Source organism: Alligator mississippiensis, chromosome 7, assembly GCF_030867095.1.
Source record: "Alligator mississippiensis isolate rAllMis1 chromosome 7, rAllMis1, whole genome shotgun sequence".
Taxonomy (NCBI): domain Eukaryota; kingdom Metazoa; phylum Chordata; order Crocodylia; family Alligatoridae; genus Alligator; species Alligator mississippiensis.
The window spans coordinates 26,001,642-26,021,419 of NC_081830.1; the positions used below are offsets into that span (position 1 = coordinate 26,001,642).

The following is a 19,778-nucleotide window of genomic DNA, read 5'->3' on the forward strand; positions in this document are numbered from 1 at the left end:
GTGAGAAAGCTTGAGACAACTGGAGGAGGTGGCAGGAGGGAATCCAGCCTCCAGATGCACAGGAAAGTTGTACTGTACAATCCTGCAGAGAGCAGAGCTCAGTTATTGGAACAGGTATCCCTGCAGAAGCAGGGCCTGCATTAAGGTTTGAGTTACACTGGTTCTTCTCACTCCCAGCTCACTGAAGAGTGTATTGCCATAGAGAGAAAATGAGAAGGAAGCTTAATAAGGTCTTTGCAGAGTGTGTTTATGCTATGTCACTTATCTGGCATCCTTCTCCACCTCCTCCCAGCCACATCCTTTACAACAAACAAGAGTGGTATTAACAACAGCTATTTCTGTGGCTCTCTTAAATGGCCATGCTTGGATGGGTCAGGCATTTCCCTTCAACAGCTGCAGGCTAGAGGGGACTTCCTGCTGGCTAGTATCTGTACAGCTCCACTGACTGCAAAGGACAGATCTGCTATGGCTTGTGTCAATGGCAATGGTTCCAATGGAGAGTCACCTCTTTGCAGGATCTGGAATATAGCCCAGAGCTTTTCCTTTCAAGGAGCAGCCTGGTTGTTCCAAACTAGGTCTTTGGAACCGATTACCATTCTCATCTGTCACTTGTGTCATCCATACTCCCAGGTCAACATAGCATGCACATGGCTCTGCCTCCTTCATTAGCTCCACTTCGTACATGCATAGCGAGCCCATTTCTGGATTCAGACACCCAGGCTTTTGATCCCCTTAAAGCAGGTACCATCCTCTCCCCGAACTAGGGGGACCTGCCTCCTGTTCCGATGGATGTAGAATGGGGAGTGACAGGCTAGACTGCAGTACTGCAGAGAAGGACCTAGGGGTTTCAGTAGACAGTATGCTGAATATGAATCAATAGCATGCTCTTGCAAAGGAAGCAATTCTTTCACACTATTCCACACCGGTGAGGCCTCACCTGGAGCATTGTGTCCAGCTTTAGGTCCCACATTTCAGGAAGTTTGGAAAGAGTCTAGTGCAGAGCAACAAGAAAGATTAGGGGCCCAGGAGGCAAAATTTGTAGGGGAAGAACTAAGGGTACTGAGCTCGGAGAAGAAAAGATGAGGTGGAATTTGCTAACAGTCTTCAAATACCTGAAGGGTGATTACAGAGAGGATGAGGATGGGCTTTTCTCTATGGCCCTAAGGGACAGGACTAGGAGCAATGGCCTCAAGTTGCAGTAGGAAAATTAGGGGAATTTTGGAGATTAGGAGGAACTTTCTGACTATGAGGGTAGTCAAGCACTGAAACAGGGGCACTGAAATTTCTATCTCTAGAAGTTTTTGAGAGCAGGTTAGACAGACACTTGGCTGGAACAGTTTAGTCAGGGATGATCCTGCCTTTTGCTGGGAGATGTCAAAGAAAGAATCTGGTAACGTCAAGAATTTAGTATGAGAAGCCATTTTGTATGGAGATCTTTTTTGATTAAAAGGTTCTTAGGCAAGCTGTGACTAAAGAATTACAGGTTCTGGGAGGCAGGGCAGTACTACATATAATCTGTGTGTTTGGGACACATTTGACTTGTACCTGGGAAACTTAGTCCTTCTCCCAGCTCCGTCACTGGCTTGCTGGGTGACCTCAGCTTCCTGAGCCCCAGTTTCTCCATCTGGGAAATGGGGAATAAAGCTACTGAGACCATTGGTCAAGCACATTGAGATCTAAAGGCAAAACATGCGCTACATAAGAACTAAATATTCTTATTAGGAGTCTGCGGTGTTCAAGCATACAGACTTTCCAGAGCTACCTAAGGGCTTTAGATGCACCCTTTCCATTATATTTGAAAAAGGAACCATGCATTTAAGACTCCCGTATGTCTCAGACTGGAGCTACAGCCCCTCCTGCTTGGATCACAGAAGGTCACGAGGCTGATCCTCACCAGCGGTCTGAGCAAGGTCAACTGGTAAAGCAGAGACAGATTCCTCCATTTCCAGCTGTAGTATCACTTCATCATACACCCCCTCAAAGCTCGTTCGTGCTGACTCACTCAGTTGTTTAGACATCAGAGACCTCATGTTCTTTGGCCAAAGGACACATTCTTTTTTTTGGTGGCACTGTGTGATCTGATGAAATGGAACTAGAAGTCACGAGCATGATGCTCCCTGTGATACCAAGCAACCAAACCACGGCAGCCTGCGTTGTAACGTGACATAACTGGCTCAGGCCCTTTGAGGGTGACGCTGGCCTAAAGACCTCCGTGATAAGCATCTTGAGGCTACTACTAACTGTTACATGGCTGTTTTGAAAGAAGGGCTGATGGATCTAGGCCTCATTTTCAATGGATAGGCATCCAGGGCATACAAAAGACCCCCACCCACTCATTGCAGTATCAGCATGGAGGCCAAGAGCTGGGTAGCTGGAAGATCTGTCTCTAATTTCTAGCTGTTTTTCAAGCAGAGATGGGGTCTCAGTGATGCCTCTGTGTGAATGGAGCTTGTGTTGGCCGTGTGCTCTAATGAGCCTCATCAGTAGGGGCTGTCAGAACAATGGGGCAGGGGAAATGCTATTTTTAATAGGCTTGTTTTTAACAGGCCCCTACTTGTTTTTCACCAAGATGATTCAAACCAATTCTAATTTCAGTTCAAATAGAAAGTAACTCAGCCAAAATGCTCTTGGGTTTTTGCAACTCCACTTTTCCTCCTATTCCCCATTCCAAGTAGGAGAAATACAAGAATTGCTCTCTTTGGTTTCAGGGCTGCCTGTTTCTCCAGGGAAGCACTATCAAGGAGGTAGCCACCAACCCAGAGGAAGCAGGGAAGTTTATCTTTGAAATCATCCCAGGTGAGCACCAAGTTCCAATTTGGAATAAAGGATGCTTAGTGTAATTTCCATAGCCAGACATTCTTCACTTCTTGTCCTAATCTGGTAGAAAATTTACCATGTTACACCCATAGTTGGCTCGCTTTACCAATTGCTAAAGGAATTCCTTTGCAGGATATACTCATATGGCCAGATTTTTTTTCTCCTTTATACCAGTATAAGTCAGGTGCATCTCCACTGGAGTCAGTGGAACAGTACTGAGGTGGAAATTCAAGCTCTCCTTTGTAAGTCAGTTTGGAAGGTACACATTGCAAATGCCAACCTCCATTGTTACCCTTGTTTCTATTCCTGCATAGAGTTCAGAGGGAAGCTGGGATAACTCTTCCTTCAGCTGTGAGGTTAAGCAATTTTATCTTCAATCCATTTACTTGTTGGAATGCTTTATATTGCTGGAGAAATGGTATAAACAACATGCCTCCTTGAGCCACTACCTCATTCTACAGCTATGATAGAGATTAATAGGATAATGGGTTTCTCTCTTTTAGAGGGGAGGACATAGCACTTATCTTAAAAAAAAAAAATATCCAGTGCAGGTCTGTTTTCCTTCCCCCAATTCGCTTTGTGGCAAATTATTTCTGCAGGCATCTCGGGAGACCAGAATCGACCAGGGCAAGATTCCTACGTGCTAATGGCCAATTCCCAGTCCGAGATGGAAGAATGGGTTAAATCAATCCGAAGAGTGTTGGGATCTCCATCTGGAGGTAAATGGGAATGGGAATAGTACTTGGAGGGGCTCTTTAATAACTGCATCTCATGGTTCTGCAGCATCTCCTCCAAGGGGGTTTTAGTTGCTTTATCTATGGTTTAATTGAGCCATGCAGCACCCTTGTGATGTAAGGAAGTTATTGCATCTGGAATGTGGAAGAGTGGCATACTATCATTTGTGCATGTCATGGCATGGGGTCCCCAGGGATGGACATGATGACCCTAGGGCTTCGTGACCATGCCTGCTCTGCCCTGCAGGCACCTTCTAATCTTACCTACAAGATCTTGTTGGTTGAAATAATAAAGTTGGGAGGCTGGCCATGAGTTTGTGTGATCACAGTCCTGCTGAACCCTATTAGACCCTGCTGATCTTGGATCCCTTGCTGGGTCTCACTCAAAGTCAGTGCCTCTCGAGACACCCTAAGCCTTATGGGGTAGGTACATGGCCCCAAAACTGCCCCTTTACCATGCCCCGTGCCTCGCAAATCGTACTTAGAAACAGTCCCTCTTGATGAGGCCGCAGTCTAGCTCAGCCTCTTGTTGTCACTGCTCCACTGGCCCCAGTAGCAGCATCCTCTGGTGCTGGGGTCCTTGCCTCCACGCTGTCTGGCACCGAGGTCCCTTCGGCCCTAATGAGTCCTCCTCTTCTAATAGCCTCATCCCAGTCCACCAGATTCAGATAACAACATAAATACAAGCCCCTGGGCTAGAACATAACAACGGCCATCTCACTGGAGATCACACTTTGCCCCTCCTAAGGAGTCAAGCTTCTCCCTCAACAATGCGTGCCTCCTAGCCCCAGATACTTAGGAGCTCTTAGAGCCCATTAATCTTACCAGCAGCAGAAAAGGCAACCAAGCATCTCTAAGTAGTATTGCTGCAAGAACTCATTCCCTTTGGCTCCTGATAGAAAACTAACCAGTCCCAGCCCTGGGGCTTATATGTGCCCAGGGCCCTGTTTCCTTCCAGTCAGCTGACCAGGTGCAGGTGACAGCTAATACCCTGATTAGCCTGCTGGCCGGCAGCCTGCAGCTGTGGAGCCCTGCCTAGCTCTCAGGGCTCCTGAGCTAAGCTGCCTCTGCTCTTGAAGGAGCAGGCACACCTTACTACCCTACAACATAGTAGCGCTTAGAAATCCACAAAATGGCCTTGCTCTCTAAGAAAATTGTAGCCCAACATGAGCAAGGCTCTCTGGACCTGATCTGGAGTCCATGTGAAAGATTCCTTTTGGCTTGGGCAAGTGCTTGGCATCAAAAATTAGTTGCTTTCAACATTGGCATCCTTTCATCGAGGAGTAAACTCCTCTGTGACAGAGCACTGGCCTGGGAGTCAGGAGGTATAGATTCTATTCCTGACCTGGACAAACCTTGTCATCATTCTGTGCCTCGGTTTACCCTTCCATTCTCTCTCATCTTTTTAAAGAGTAAGAAGCTGGGGACAAATTAACAATCTGTACTGATGCCAATGCAAGTCAAGTGAGGTTTGCCTGCTACCATAACTAACAGTAGATGGAACGACTTGTGACTGTTATTGCCAAGTGCTGGGCAGTGCTTAAACAACCTGGCAACCCCCAGTGCCAATGGCTTTGTGACAAAAAGCATCTTAGAGGGGAGTACTAGTCTTACCCCTGGTGGAGAAAATGCTACCAAAAAGTTGTGGAACTGAAGTCTGATCTATGATAAGGTACGCTGGGCTCTTTATCCCTGGTCGGCAGCCAGTTTAAGAGTGGAGCCCTGATAGATGGAAAAATGGATGATCTCCTTTGTTTTGGCAGTTCCTGCAGCCAAACTGATTCCAAACGTATTGGCACCTGCCTTTCCTTTGGATTAAACCAGCAAAGCTGAGAAGGTGACACTGGCGTGTAGGCAGCTCAGAGTCTCCATATATGCTGCCCAGCTTTGTTTTATCTGTTAGCTAAGTTTTACATTCAGCGAGCTGATGTCTCACTCGGCATCATTCTATTGTCTTGTGAGATGGACAGATGCCTACTACTAGTGGGGGATACAGCCTGCTTTTAACTTCTTAAGTATATAGCACTGAACACTATGGAGCCCTAATCTCAGGGCATTCAGCTGCCACTCCAATACAAACAACAGTACCCAGACAAGTGCCTACTGTTCGCAGACAGTAAAGAAATCCTCCACTAACCTGTTGCAGCAGCCCTGCTGTGGTTAAGCGTAATACACTGAAATGCTTAACTGCTGGTTGCAGTAGGTGCACCACATCTTCACTCAGACAGTCTTAAAAATTTCTGTGCTCATGTACGGTAGGGCTGGCTGTCCAAAACTGGCATGTTTGAGCAAGGGAGATCCCACCATCTCCCCACTACACCGTCTGATGTATTTTACATAAAAGCTCCAGCCCGATTCTCATCTGCACTAAGGAGACTTCACACTATTATGTCAGCTTTTGAGTGAGTGTAAATGTGAGTGGCAAAGTGCTGTACCAGGGCTTCAGCACAGATGAGAATTCAGGCATCTCTCCAATGCCATGTTATAAATTAATGCAAGGCTTAGTGGATTCCCAAGCTCCAACATAGCATTGGAGCAGCATTATTGTCTGTGGAAAGCAACTCTCTGCACACTGTGGAATTTCCTTCCCCCGGTGCTGAAAAATGTCCCACATGACTTGCACATTATTAAATAGCTGCATTATCTGGGTCTGTGGATTTGCTTCATGTGAAGAAAGCAGAGTGGCTGTGCTGAGTGAAATGAAACCTTTTAAAATGCCTCTGCCCCTTGAATGTCTGCCTGAGCCAATACAACACGTGAAAGCATCTCTGGGTTGGCTCACATGCTAAGTGGAAATCTTGGAGCCTGCCAGATAGAATGACAGAGAGCGCCGTGTTGGGAGAGGGCTGCATTGTTTTTTCCTGTTTTAAAATCAACCTCCAGGGTATTAACTGAATGGCAGCCGATTATGAGCTATTAAGGGGAAAAAAAAGCCATTGACTTTTACTGTGTTCAATGACAGGTTTATGTTCGTTATTTAAAAGCAAAAGAGAGTCTTGTGTAAATGAAAAAAAAAGAAGAAGAAAAACACCACCAGGCAGGTGCTGACAAGTCTTGTAGTTCCAGAAGGGAGGATTTATGAGCACAGTACTGATTTAGAAGAGATAGGGGGATTATTTCAACCTTTGGAGCAAGAGGTGAACACATTACAGGAGCTACCGGGAAGCTAAAATATAGTAGAGGGCAGTGGGACTCTTTGCTGTTAATATTCGGGAGCTGATTGAGTCCAGGACTTCTCTGCTTTTGTTATCATGCCCAAAACACTGAGGAGGAAGAGCTGGGACATGGGCTGCTGCATTTCAGCCTTAGAGCTGCTTTTTTGCTGGGAGTTCAGGAAGAAAAAGCCCTTGCTCCGAAGGACAGGTACTGCCCCCTCTTTAAAAAACAGCAGCTTTATTTACATCAAGGACATCACCCGGGGGAAGACTGGAGCTCCGTCACTAAACTGGTTTGCTTCTATATCTTAGTTTTAGAGCCCTCTATTTAATTAATGGTATTTCTTCCCTGAATACAAGTAAGGTAGGTGCATTAATAAACTCTTTGTGAGCCTGGCAGCATGAATCTGCGTGCTTCATTCAGCCTGGCTCTCTTACTTGATGTTATATTTTGTAAAAGTTGCTAGTAGCTCAGTTTACAGAAGCCCTGAGCCATTGACTTGGAATGGAGATCTGGGTGCTAAGCACCTCTTAACATTTCTGTCAACTCCTAGATTCCTTGTTATGTGTGCATTAGATACAAGGGAAAGAAGGATCATATCTCCATCCATGCACATTTATATTCTCCGTATTCACTCTTGGCTTCCCTCAGCCTTTTCCTTCTGTCTGCATCTCTGCCATGTCTCAGATTCCCGCTATCTAAAGAAGAGGCAAAACTTGTTTAATACAAAAGTGTTGTGAAAATAGTTAATATTTGTATAATGCTTTGACAATGTAACATTTTACTGTTATTGTGGAGAAGTGTTTAGTTAGGTTTGTTTCACGTATGCAAAAGTTCTTTTTTTCTATCATTTCCTCAATACTTCCTCCGAGTTACACTCCTAGTTTTTCAACTTACGTATATCCCATGAGTGTTTAGGAGAAAGAGCATGTCCTATTTATAAAATGTTTGTGACAAAGCATTTGATAGTGAATAATACAAGACAATCTCCATATCCCACAGCAAATTAACTTTATCAGCTGCTTGCTGTGCAGTGTTGAGGGGTCATATAGAGAGTAGAACCTAAGCATAAAAGAACCTGGAAAATGGTCCACATCCCACAAAAATGGGGAAGTTTTTTCTCAGTCCTCATCTCTAGCCTTAATGCTAGGGTCTTCTTTAAGGAAGATGCTCAGGAGAAGTTTGCAACAAGCAGGCAGGCAGACTGATAAGCATCAAGGAGACTGCTCCATGGTGTAGATTTGCATGATTCAGTGTATTGTCTGGGTTTTGCCTCTATTTCTGAAGCACCTGGTGGCAGATCAGATGGACCACCAGCTTGGTCTGGGGTGTCTGCTTCTAAATTTAAAGATTGTAGAGGCCAGATTTTCACTCCCTATAAAATCAAGCATAATTCTCTCAATCAGGGAGCCTGAGCTAAGTAGCTGGCTCCATATTTTCATCTGGAAACCAAACTCACATTTAATTACACCAGTTTTGCTTCAAAAGCATGTTCAGGTAATAGTAGTACAGCAGAGGCATAGGGATAAATCCTAGAGGAGCTTCTGTGCCCTGATCCTTCCTTGAACTTGTTTTTTCTTCTATCCAGTGGTGTTTGGCCAGCGCTTGGCTGAAACTGTGACATATGAACAGAAATTTGGGCAGCACCAAGTCCCCATCCTGGTGGAGAAATGTGCGGAGTTCATACGGGACCATGGCATGAATGAGGAGGGCATCTTCCGACTGCCTGGGCAGGACAACCTGGTGAAGCAGCTGCGGGATGCTTTTGATGCTGGAGAGCGGCCATCTTTTGACCGGTAATGTTTATTTTTCCTGATGCCCTGCAGCTATGTGCTCTTTCTGTTGACTTGAGTGCTCATGCAGTGCACTAGCCTGGGGATCCTCAGTGGAGAAGTAGGTAAGAGCTTGCCCATTAAACAGGAAAAGGGGGTTGAAAAAAAGGCTAAGCTCAATGGTAATCTGAGGCATGGGTGGCAGTGGGGCTGGTGAGGGGTAAGTGGGATGCTGAGCAAAGAACCCCAGACCATAATGGCTGCTGCTTAAAACACTGCCTACTGGGGAAGTGACTCAAGCCAAGGCCCCCTCTTTAACTACAGCAGAGACACCTTGCCAGTTTTCCCCAAGACTTTGCCTTGACAATGTACCTCCGTCCAGAGCAGGAGAAGTCAGCCCTAGGGAGAGTTCTGCCACGACTGGTTGCTACTGACTGTAATTGCAGCTTGAGTAATGCAGATACATACCCACCAGGGATCTGGCTGAGACCCATAAACTCATTCCACACAGGGCCCCAATCAGCATGAGGCATGGCTCCATCATGAGGCAACCAGGGAAGCTGCCGGCGTAGAGAGCTGGAGATGAGGTGTTGCTGACTTCAGTGTGACTAACAGGCTCTCATCCATGGCTCCTCTCAGCAGGAAACGGGAGAGACTGGTGAAGTGGAAGTGAATTGGGGATTGAAACTAAGCTCAGTGGAGAGGCCAAAAAAATGTTGATCTCCTATTCCATTCCCTGCAAATCTTTTAAGTTTCCTATTCTCACCATGCCCAGTTCTTTTTATCACTGATCTTCCCCTACCAGGAAGCCTAGAAAGATAAGAAGACCTAACGTTCCCTTGCTTTTAGAGCCCCCAAGTTATTTTTACATGAGCCCCAAGTTACTCCCTAGCTACAGTCTTGTCAGAGGCAAATGTGGGAAAGTGGTGCTGTGCCTCTCTTTATAACATTTCCTGAGCAAGCCCATTAGTTTCTGATTGCACCCAGACCTGGTTTCACTTCCTCTCCATCAGCTGCTTTGCCTCATTACTACTCATGTTGCCCGCTTGCTTGGAGCTGGTTTTAACCCCTTGTTGTAATTCTAGGTCAAAGGCTTGCTTGCTCTATAACCTAGATGCAAAAACGTTGTCTTTTATTGCCCTGCACCTCACGCTGTCTTTGTATGCCAGTGCAAAATACTAGCAAGTCAGAAAGCAGCCGATTTGAGCCCCTAGCTCCACCCTGGAGTCACCCCAGGTGCAGGGCCAGCCAGAGGCATTTTCATCTGGTTCTGCTCTCCGTGTGCATGTGTGAACCCCACTCCCTACTGCACTTAGCAGTGCGCTTCTCTCTAGCCCACCAGCTGCACTAGTGGCTTGGGGTCAGGTTCAAATCCCATTTCTGTCAAGGGCAAAATTCCAATTGACCCTCATGAGAGTAGGATTTAGGCCAATATTTTTAGAAGTGGCTGTGAGCCCAGCTCAAGAGACCTTGGACTATATTTCCAAGGGGCTAAGGATCTTTCCCACTGATTTCAGCCTACTTAAGGTGTCATAAGCTCGGCCTTCCAAAGTGGAGGGGCCCAAAATGAAATACTTACAGTTGAGTCCAGAAACATTTCCTTTCAGAGCTGGGAACTAGACCTCCACCCCAGGACTCCTAGTCCGGTCTTTTGACCATGCAGCCCTTTCTATTTACTCCTTCCCTATACATAGAAAAGAAAGTTTGCATAAAGTTAGCTACACAAAACCAGGGCTTATTTAGAATAAGCCATGGGCTGCTCTGAAATTTGAAAGATCCCTGTACTTGCTGGTTTTGAAGCCTGGCTTCCCAATGCATTGTTTTTGGATCTGAATAGCTTCTGCGTTCTGAACTTCTGAATTGCTTCCTGGCTCTTCCATAGCCAGCTTTCCTGTTACAACCTGTAGAGCTTCATTAGGAGTTGAAGCCCTTCTGCCAGACAGTAGTTTGCAATGGGGCATGGAGAAAAGGATCATCTATCTTTTCACAGTGCCAAGTGATGTTGGCTTTACATTGGAGGGCCTGGGATAAACATTTCCAAGCAGCTACATGAAAATGTACTGGATGGTAATACCACTTTGCCCTTCTGAAGAGAATCTTTAAGCTCATTACAAATGTCGAGATTGATTCTGCTTGCACTTAAGTCAGTGGCAAAACTGACTTTGAGTGGTATATGATTGTGGCCTTGTTTACATGCTTTTGAGAGTTAAGAAGCAGCACGATCCCAGGAGTGCGGATGCATTTATATTGGTATAAACAGGATTATGCTTGTTTAGCTCTTCCAATCCTGGGAGGAGAATAAGATATACTGGTACAGGGTATCTTTACACCCGTTTAACTTCTCTACTCGAATGGTTTTACTGGTACAACTGTATCAGTAAAAAAATCCTCTCATCTAACCAAACTGTTATCGTGTTAGACCTGTGTGTATACCAGGCCTAAGGCTCAGGGCAGGCCTACAAAGGGCTGCCCTTGAACCACCCAAGTCCCCTTGCCTCAAAGATAAGTACATGGCTCAGCGCTGGCAAGGTCAGTAGCTAGACACGTGGGAAGCTGAGACACCGAGTAGTGAGACTGGCTTGAGCATCCTACAGTGAGTCAGTTGCAGAGATAGGAAAAGAACCTACGAGTCACTTGCTCTAGCCAGCTAGTCTAGACTGGGCACATCTACACATGCAGCAGACTGTGCAGTTGTTACTGTGCAGTCATTTAGTATTTGCTTAAGCAGTATCTGGCGTTACTGGGGAGTCCTGACGCTGCATGGCTATTTTTAGCAGCTACTGTGCAGTAGCTCGCCGCTACTGCATGGGTATCACAGTTTGTGCCCCGCGATGCTATGTCTTAGTAGCAACGAGCTACAGCGATGTGGCTCACCACTACAGCGACTTACTGTCTCATGTAGTCGCTCCCACTGTGTGTGAAAAAGATATACTACTTATCTAATATATAGCAAATGTAACAAGCACTGTTTAAAGCCTGTTCCAAGGCTCAGTGGTGCATGTACCCAGGGCCATGCCAGGACTGGCCTACCCAAAGCAATATTAACTAAATTCCTCAGGCAGTGTGTATAAATGGATCAGAATTCCAAAATAGTGACTTAAAAATCCCCTAAAAAACAAGCCTCCGAGGTTGCATGGGAGGTTAAAAAAACTTATTAAAAAATAAATGACTCGAAGGGTTTTGCCACAAGATTAAAACAATTTCACAACTTCAAGGTAGGTCAAATGAAAGGCCTCCAATCTTAATAATGTCCTTCTTTGACATAATATAAACTTCTTGGTATGCAAAGCTGCAAACATCTGGCCAAACAGAACATGCTCAGTAATTGCTCTCATTCTTAAAAACCCACAGTGAGCTTTGCCAGCTCTGCACAGGATGGAAAATGCCTGTCAGACATGCGAGTGCAAGAAAATATTTGCCTACGTAAATGCACAAAATGCACAAAAACATTCATGAGTCAAATGTGTCTGGGTCATAAATGCTGGGGAACTGCCAACCCCATGGTGAAGCAGGGATCTCTGCTAGATACTGTCATTCCTTCCCTTGTCCCACTTGGTACACTCTCAGGTCAGCGGGTACTCCATGGGAGTCTCTGCTTTGGTGCCCTCCACTGGCACTTGCCCCTACAATTTTGTTCTGCCCATTCTATTTAGCTAACCTCTGTTCCTTTATGACCTCTGCCCTCTCCTGATGCTGTTTAAGGTCAGAAACCTTCCTCTACCACTAAATTCCTACCAAACAGCTCAGAATTTCACAAGTGGATTCTTGATTCAGATCTCACCTTTTATTTTATAGAGATACTGATGTACATACAGTGGCGTCTCTGTTTAAACTCTACCTGAGGGAGCTCCCAGAGCCAGTTATACCTTGGATGCAATATGAAGGTTTCCTCTTATGTGGTCAGCTTCTGAATGCAGATGAAATGAAGGTATTCCTCATTTATTTCCTCCTAATTTCATTTTAAATCCAAGTGATTTATGAACCTTAAATATTTCAGATTCAGAGCTTAAATACAGGGCTGGGATGCGCCACCAAAAAACTTAATACAAAAATGCAAAAATAGTAGATACAAAAATGCAAGCAAGCAAATACAAAAACTTGTGACTGTTCCACTTTTGGTATGTCTGCTTTAGCTGAGTTTTTGCAGTTAATGAAAGGAGGGTAAAAAAATACCAGAGGAAGGAAGTGCAACATCCTGCAGTTCTCATGTCACTAAACAGAGAGTGTGGCTGGTAGGAGAGCTGTAGGGTGAGCGAGAAAGGAGACAGGGAAAAGGAAAAGGCTGAAGAAATGCAAAAAATAGATGGGAACAAAGCCCTGGAGAAGCTTACATGAGTCACAATGAAGAGAACTTTTTTAGCAACTGCTTCCCAACAGAAAAGCTCATGAGAAGCAGAGCAGAAGGGCCATGAGCCTGAGTGAAGAGCCAGGCAAATTACCGCAGTATGTACATCTAAGCACACAGCTTCTCTGTTTGAGAGCTGAGGGAGCCCATGGGTCTGAGATACAGAGAAGCTGCAAACTCATAGCTTCCCATAAACATTAGAATTGCTCAGATAGGAAAATAGGGACTGCTGTACTGGATCACACTAGCAATCTATCAGCATCATCCATCACACTACTGCTAATACGGTGTAGAAGTCCTCGACTTCAGGAAAGCTGACTTTGACAAGCTCAGGAGGCTTGTTGGTGAGGCCCTAAGGGACCACGACCCCAAGGGGAACTCAGGAAGAGTGGCTGCTCCTTAAGGGAGCGATCCTCAATGCACAAGCTAATGTTATTCCGTCTCGGAGGAAGGCAGCAAAAGGGCACAGCAGCCCCCTTGGCTCTCCAGGGAACTAGCAGACCTCCTGCGGCTAAAAAGAAAGGCCTACAAAGGATGGAGGATGGGATCCACCTCCAAGGAGAAATATTCCGCACTGGTCTGGTCCTGCAGGGAGCAAACCAGGAAAGCCAAGGCTGTGACGGAACTCCAGCTAGCTACAAGTATCAAGGACAATAAAAAGTCCTTTTTTAGATATGTGGGGCACCAGAGGAAAAGCAAGGACAACATTGGATCCCTGCTAAACCAGATGGGACAACTGACAACTGACGCCCAGGAAAAAGCCAACCTATTAAATGGGTACTTTGCATCGGTCTGTCATCAGTCCCATGGGATGCCCCGTCCCACTATGGGACAGGGGGGCCTGGGTGAGGGAGGCCTGGGCGAGGGAGATTCCCTGCCCTCCATCAATGCTGACCTCATGAAGGAACACCTTGAGAGGCTGGACACCTTCAAGTCAGCTGACCCTGACAATCTACACCCCAGGGGACTCAAGGAACTGGTGAGCATCATAGCCCAGCCCCTGGCACGGATCTTTGAGAACTCCTGGTGCTCTGGTGAAGTGCCCGATGATTGGAAGAAGGCCAATGTGGTGCCTATCTTCAAAAAAGGGTGGAAAGTGGATCCAGCAAACTACAGGCCCATCAGCCTGACCTTTATCCTGGGGAAGGTCGTAGAAAAGATTACTAAAGAGGACATTCTCAACAGACTGGCCGATGGCAACATCCTGAGGGATAGCCAGCACGGGTTTGTTACGGGTAGGTCTTGCTTGACCAATCTTATCTCCTTTTACGACCAGGTGACCTATCACCTGGACAAGGGAGAGGAGATTGACATCATATATCTTGATTTAAAAATAGCCTTCAATCTGGTATCCCATGATCACCTCTTGGCAAAACTGGCCAACTGCAGCCTCAGGTCCACCACAATCCGCTAGCTGGGGAATTGGCTCTGTGGTCGGACCTAGAGGGTGGTGGTTGATGGAAGTCAATCGTCATGGTGCCCTGTGACCAGTGGGTCCCCCAAGGCTCTGTCCTTGGACCTATATTGTTCAACATCTTCATTAATGATGTGGACATTGGAGTCAGAAGTGGACTGGCCAAGTTTGCCGATGATACCAAACTCTGGAGTAAAGCATCCACACCTGAGGACAGGAGGGTGATCCAGGCTGACCTTGACAGGCTCAGGAAATGGGGAGGTGAGAACCTGATGGTGTTTAACACCGAAAAATGCAAGGTTCTCCACCTTGGGAGGAAACACCTGCAGCATCCTTATAGGTCCGGCAGTGCTACGCTGGTTAGCACTACAGACGAAAGGGACTTGGGGGTCATGATTGATCACAAGATGAACATGAGCCTTCAATGTGATGCTGCAGCTAGCAAAGCGAGCAAAACGCTGGCTTGCATCCATAGATGCTTCTTGAGCAAATCCTGGGACGTCATTCTCCCGTTGTACTCGGCCTTGGTGAGGCCACAGCTGGAGTACTGCATCCAGTTTTGGGCTCCACAATTCAAAAAGGATGTGGAGAAGCTTGAGAGAGTCCAGAGAAGAGCCATGCGCATGATCAGAGGTCAGGAAAACAGACCTTATGACGACAGGCTGAGAGCTATGGGACTCTTCAACCTGGAAAAGCACAGGCTCAGGGGTGATCTGATTGCCACCTATAAGTTAATCAGGGATGTTCACCAGTATCTGGGGGAACGTCTGTTCACCAGAGCGCCCCAAGGGATGACAAGGTCGAACGGTTATAAACTCCAGCAAGACCATTTTAGGCTGGACATAAGAAAGAATTTCTTCACTGTCCGAGCCCCCACATTGAATGCCTTCAGGAGAAATTTGGATGCTTATCTTGCTATGACCCCGGCTGACTTCCTGCCCTTTGGGCAGGGGGCTGGACTCGATCTTCTGAGGTCCCTTCCAGCCCTAATGTCTATGAAATCTATGAATATACCCATAGAAAGAGAGAGACATTTCCTGGTTGACATTTCCTGACTTTCAGTATTTTGATTAAGCTATGTGAGCTTTTTGTGGCATGGGCCATCATTTTGTTCTGTGTTTTTGTGTTTTGCACAATGGGGTTCAGGTGATTCTTGTAGGTTGTTTCATGTTGGGATCATTTAGGATAAAAGGTGCCATAATACAAATAATTTGATCCAGTAAATGCAGTAAGAGTATGTGTGGTCAAATATCGAGAGCTCAACCCACTGGAGAATCACTGGAAATCTAACCACAGGACCTGCTGAGCCCTGAGCACTTCTGAAAGAATGGTGAGAGGCGACCTTGTGGCTGCCTATAAGTTCATCACGGGGGCACAGAAGGGAATTGGTGAGGTTTTATTCACCAAGGTGCCCCCGGGGGTTATAAGAAATATTGGCCACAAGCTAGCAGAGAGCAGATTTAGACTGGACATTAGGAAGAACTTCTTCACAGTTCAAGTGGCCAAGGTCTGGAACGGGCTCCCAAGGGAGGTGGTGCTCTCCCCTACCCTGGGGGTCTTCAAGAGGAGGTTAGATGAGCATCTAGCTGGGGTCATCTAGACCCAGCACTCTTTCCTGCCTATGCGGGGGGTCGGACTCGATGATCTATTGAGGTCCCTTCCGACCCTAGCATCTATGAATCTATGAATCTGGTCATTTATTTGCTGCTGAAATGGGAGCTGAGCTCTGCTGAAAATCTAGCCCTGTTGGAAATTTTGCATCTTGGCAACCCAGGCTTAGTCAGGTACTAGTACTTCCAGGCTAAGTACGGATAGTCAACAAGCCCAAGGCTCAATCGATTCAATCTTCATAGTCTAAGCTTCATAGATAGAAGCAAGTGAACAGACATTCACTTTTAATTCCTGAAATGCAGCCACATGCCTGCAGTGGGTCAGGCCAGAGACCAGGGGGCACTAGAGCATGCCTCTCTGCTGGCCTAGAGCACACAGCTTGGACCAAAGCTAGCCTGCCCACCCTGTGGGGGAGGTGTATAGCATCCTGGGATGCTGGGGGGCTATGAGTTAACTTGAATCTGGAGGGGATCTGGGATAGAAGTTCAATAAACCGATTTAACCTAAATCAGTTAAGTCCATCCAGGTTTATTGGTTTCAGTCACTTTGAAAATGGTTTATACACACTGAACTTCTGTTGTGTTATAGATCTGAACCAGCTTCCAATCACTTACACTGGTTTATGTGCAATTTCTGTCCCTAGCCCTAAAGATAGAATGAGAAAATGAGTGAGCTTATGGAGGGTTTTGATTTCATGTATATACCTATGAATCTTTATCAAGCAATTCTTAAATTGTCTTCAGGGTCATCAGGAGTTAGAGAAGCAACTGTCCCTCCTTCCCCGAGACAATTACAACCTCCTCAGCTATATCTGCAGGTATGTTCTCCCTGTAGCACACACACAGTGCAACTTTCATCTTGGTGGCTGGAAACTTATGGGTGAAACCATAACTGGGCAGAAAGGAAACATCAGGCTGCCTTGGGATTTTTGCATGTTCCCCTTAAGATTTCAGATGCCAAAGCTGTGTGGGGAGCATCTTTTATAGATCTGTACCAGGAGAGAAGAGATAAATGAATCTGGGAAAAAATGCCTTCCAGATTGCCCCAGGGTTTTCTTACAGTTTGAAATTATAGGCATAAGTGCTGAGAAATGGGCTGTAATCACCCTCTTTCATCCAAATGCCCCAGGACATAGGGGAAGTCTGAAATCTGACCCTGGATTTGAATCTGAATATTACAAATGGGCAGATCTAGGCACTCCAGGTTTTGTGGTTTCAAGGATCTTTTAATAGAATATACTTTGAGCACTGGGGCAATTTAGAGATTTCTCCCAAAGCCATCTGGTATGTTAATAGTGTGTTTCCATGTGAAAGCAGTTGAAGGTTTCTCATCAATTTTGAATGGCCTGTAAGTCAGAGGGAAACTCTCTAGGTTAAATTTAGCTCTGGTAGATGCAGACTTTGTGCTGGCTGCTGGGAAAAACTGAAGGAAATTCTCTGGCCTGTGCCATGCATGAAACCAGATGATTGAATGGCCCTTTCTGGTCTTAAAAGCTAAGGACTTACTGATTTCAGCAGCATTCTGTGGGCACATCTACATCCATCTATAATTAGCATGCCTGAATAAACTCCAGTGCAGTTTGCACTGAAGTTTATTGCTCCTGGGCATGCCGTTTGCACATGCTCCCGGGACCGCAGCATGTTGAGCTGGGGCAGAGCAGCCCCAGCTGGCAGGGGGCCCTGGGGGAGTTAGCCAGCAGGCAGCCCCCACACTGAAGCACCATCATGCTCCAGCCAGCCCCCTCAGTGTCTATACGTAAATAACTCCATCGTAGGATAGCACTTGTGTCTGGCAGTACCGTCCTACATCAAAGTTAATTAGTTTATTTCATCCTAATAGCATTGCACGTGTAGATGCTGACGTTTTGCTGCAGCACTAATTAGGCAACTCCGCAGTGTCTTGTGTAGACGCTCCCAGTGAGTATAATTTTTCCTGGTATGTGCACTCACATGCTGAGTTATGTAAACCATTGAGAGTCAAAACTGAGGACAGCACCAGCCAAAATCTTACACGGTGAAACTGTTGAGTTTCGCCCAGCCCAACCCGGCCCTGGTTGATGGTTCATTTTTCTCTGGCAACATCATTAAGAATCAAATCAGACTTTGTTTCTTTTTGTTTGTTTCTGAGGGGACATGCCTTCTCATTGTTTGACAGTTTTGGCTTCTGTAGTGATGCCTTGCAGACAAAGCCCCTGTGTGCACTGCAGTGGAAAGAGCCATGTAGCTAGATTTTTGTACTGGGGATTAGCAGCACAGCTGGGGGATTGTTAGGATTTTACAACCCCACCTTTATAGAGTTTGTCTGCAGACTATTCATTTTCCAACTTGGAATGTTTTGCGTTTGGATCCTGGCAGGTTCCTACATGAAATACAGCTCAACTCCAGTGTCAACAAAATGAGTGTGGATAATCTGGCAACTGTGATTGGAGTGAATCTCATCAGGCCAAAGATAGAGGACCCTGCTATTATTATGCAAGGTATTATGGATTCCAGTAACAGTTCAGGCGCCACCCCCCCTCTGCATTTAAATGATCCCTGAATCCAGAGTCTTCAAACAATAAACTTAAGTCAGACACATGAAGCCTAAAGTCTATCTTTCCTGGAGAGAGTAGGTTCTGCCCAATAATGTTTAGTCATAATAAGGCAGTCAGGCTATAAATACCTCCAAAATAATAAAACTTAGCACTTACACCGTGCGTTTAAAATACTTTATAAAAGTGGGTTAACAGCGTTTTTGGCCTCTGGCTGAAAGGCTTTGGGGAAGCTGTGTCATTCTTCCTTACCTTTAAAAACACAAGAAACTCATGGAAATAGCAACCAAGCTGACCCATGCAATTGTACATGCAAGCAAGGGGGAAAGTACATCACAACTAATAGAAAATAGCTTTTGATCTGCACAGAGGCAGACCTTTGCTGTTTTGCAATGTAGTTGGCCTGTATGTTACTTAAGTCCCCATCTCTCTTCAGCGGTGAATTTCACCCAAAGCCCAAATTCCACTCTGCTTTTAATAACATGTATGGTATGGTAGGATAAGAGAAATGTATGCCTGCAGGCCCCATTTAAAATAATGGCATGAATTTCTTCCTCATCCTCAAGTGTCATAGGCTGCTCAGCCAGATATGTTATTGGCTTTGGTGTAACCAATACTGCATTTTCCATAATAATCCATGGAAGTAGAACCTCTCTTGGTTTGCTTCAGCTTAATGAATTCCTGGCTCAGTTGCTCAACGAGTTATTCCTCGTTGCTATAGGCCATGTCCCTTTTCTGTTGCAGGCACACCCCAGATCCAGAAAGTGATGACCGTGATGATCAGTGAGCATGCCAATCTCTTTCCCATGTCTAAAGATGTGCCTCCATCTCCACCCATGCAGAAGAATGATTCCAAGAAGGCCCCCATACCACGCAGCTCTGTGGGCTGGGATGCTGCAGAAGACCCACCAGCAGCTAAGCCAGACACATCAACCCAGGGCCAAACGGTAAGACATGATCCTATGGGAAATGATCATCAGATGTTTTTTGTAAATGCTTTCTTAATATTAAGGGAGTTTAGGTTGTGGCCTTGTTGATCTAAGGCCAGAGGCAGACAAGGTTCTTTGGGTAAATCTGATATTTTTTATTAGACCAACTCAAATAGTTGGAAAAATTCTTCTTAGCAAGCTTTTGGGTTTAAATACCCGTCGTTAGGCAGAGGAGGCATCTGCAGTAGGTGTGTGCTTTTCCTGGATGTTCTTAATAGTAAACTTGTTAGAGAATCAAATAAGTTAAGTCAAGATTTTCCCTGGAAAGCAGACAATACCCAGAGAAAATTCAACTTGATGGGAAATTGAATTTACAATTAAAAATGGTTTGGTAGAAAAATTTGAAGAAGCATTAAGTGTAATGTATTAGCCTATTATGAATGTGACTTTAATAAACAATATGACTGTAT

General features: G+C 45.6%; 1 protein-coding gene across 2 annotated transcripts in view; it reads left to right on the forward strand.

Moving 5' to 3' along the window:
- The window catches only part of ARHGAP25 (Rho GTPase activating protein 25), a 41,479-nt gene that overhangs the window by 17,954 nt on the left and 3,747 nt on the right, over positions 1–19,778 (forward strand). The window contains exons 3-9 of one of the 2 annotated variants that reach the window (XM_006267173.4): positions 2,709–2,796; positions 3,417–3,536; positions 8,296–8,503; positions 12,275–12,407; positions 16,593–16,666; positions 18,204–18,325; positions 19,124–19,326. In XM_006267173.4, the coding sequence (XP_006267235.3) occupies positions 2,709–2,796; positions 3,417–3,536; positions 8,296–8,503; positions 12,275–12,407; positions 16,593–16,666; positions 18,204–18,325; positions 19,124–19,326 (948 nt within the window). Of the gene's footprint in view, positions 1–2,708; positions 2,797–3,416; positions 3,537–6,371; positions 6,915–8,295; positions 8,504–12,274; positions 12,408–16,592; positions 16,667–18,203; positions 18,326–19,123; positions 19,327–19,778 lie in introns of those variants that run through there. The other variant, XM_019482434.2, reaches the window with a different exon arrangement.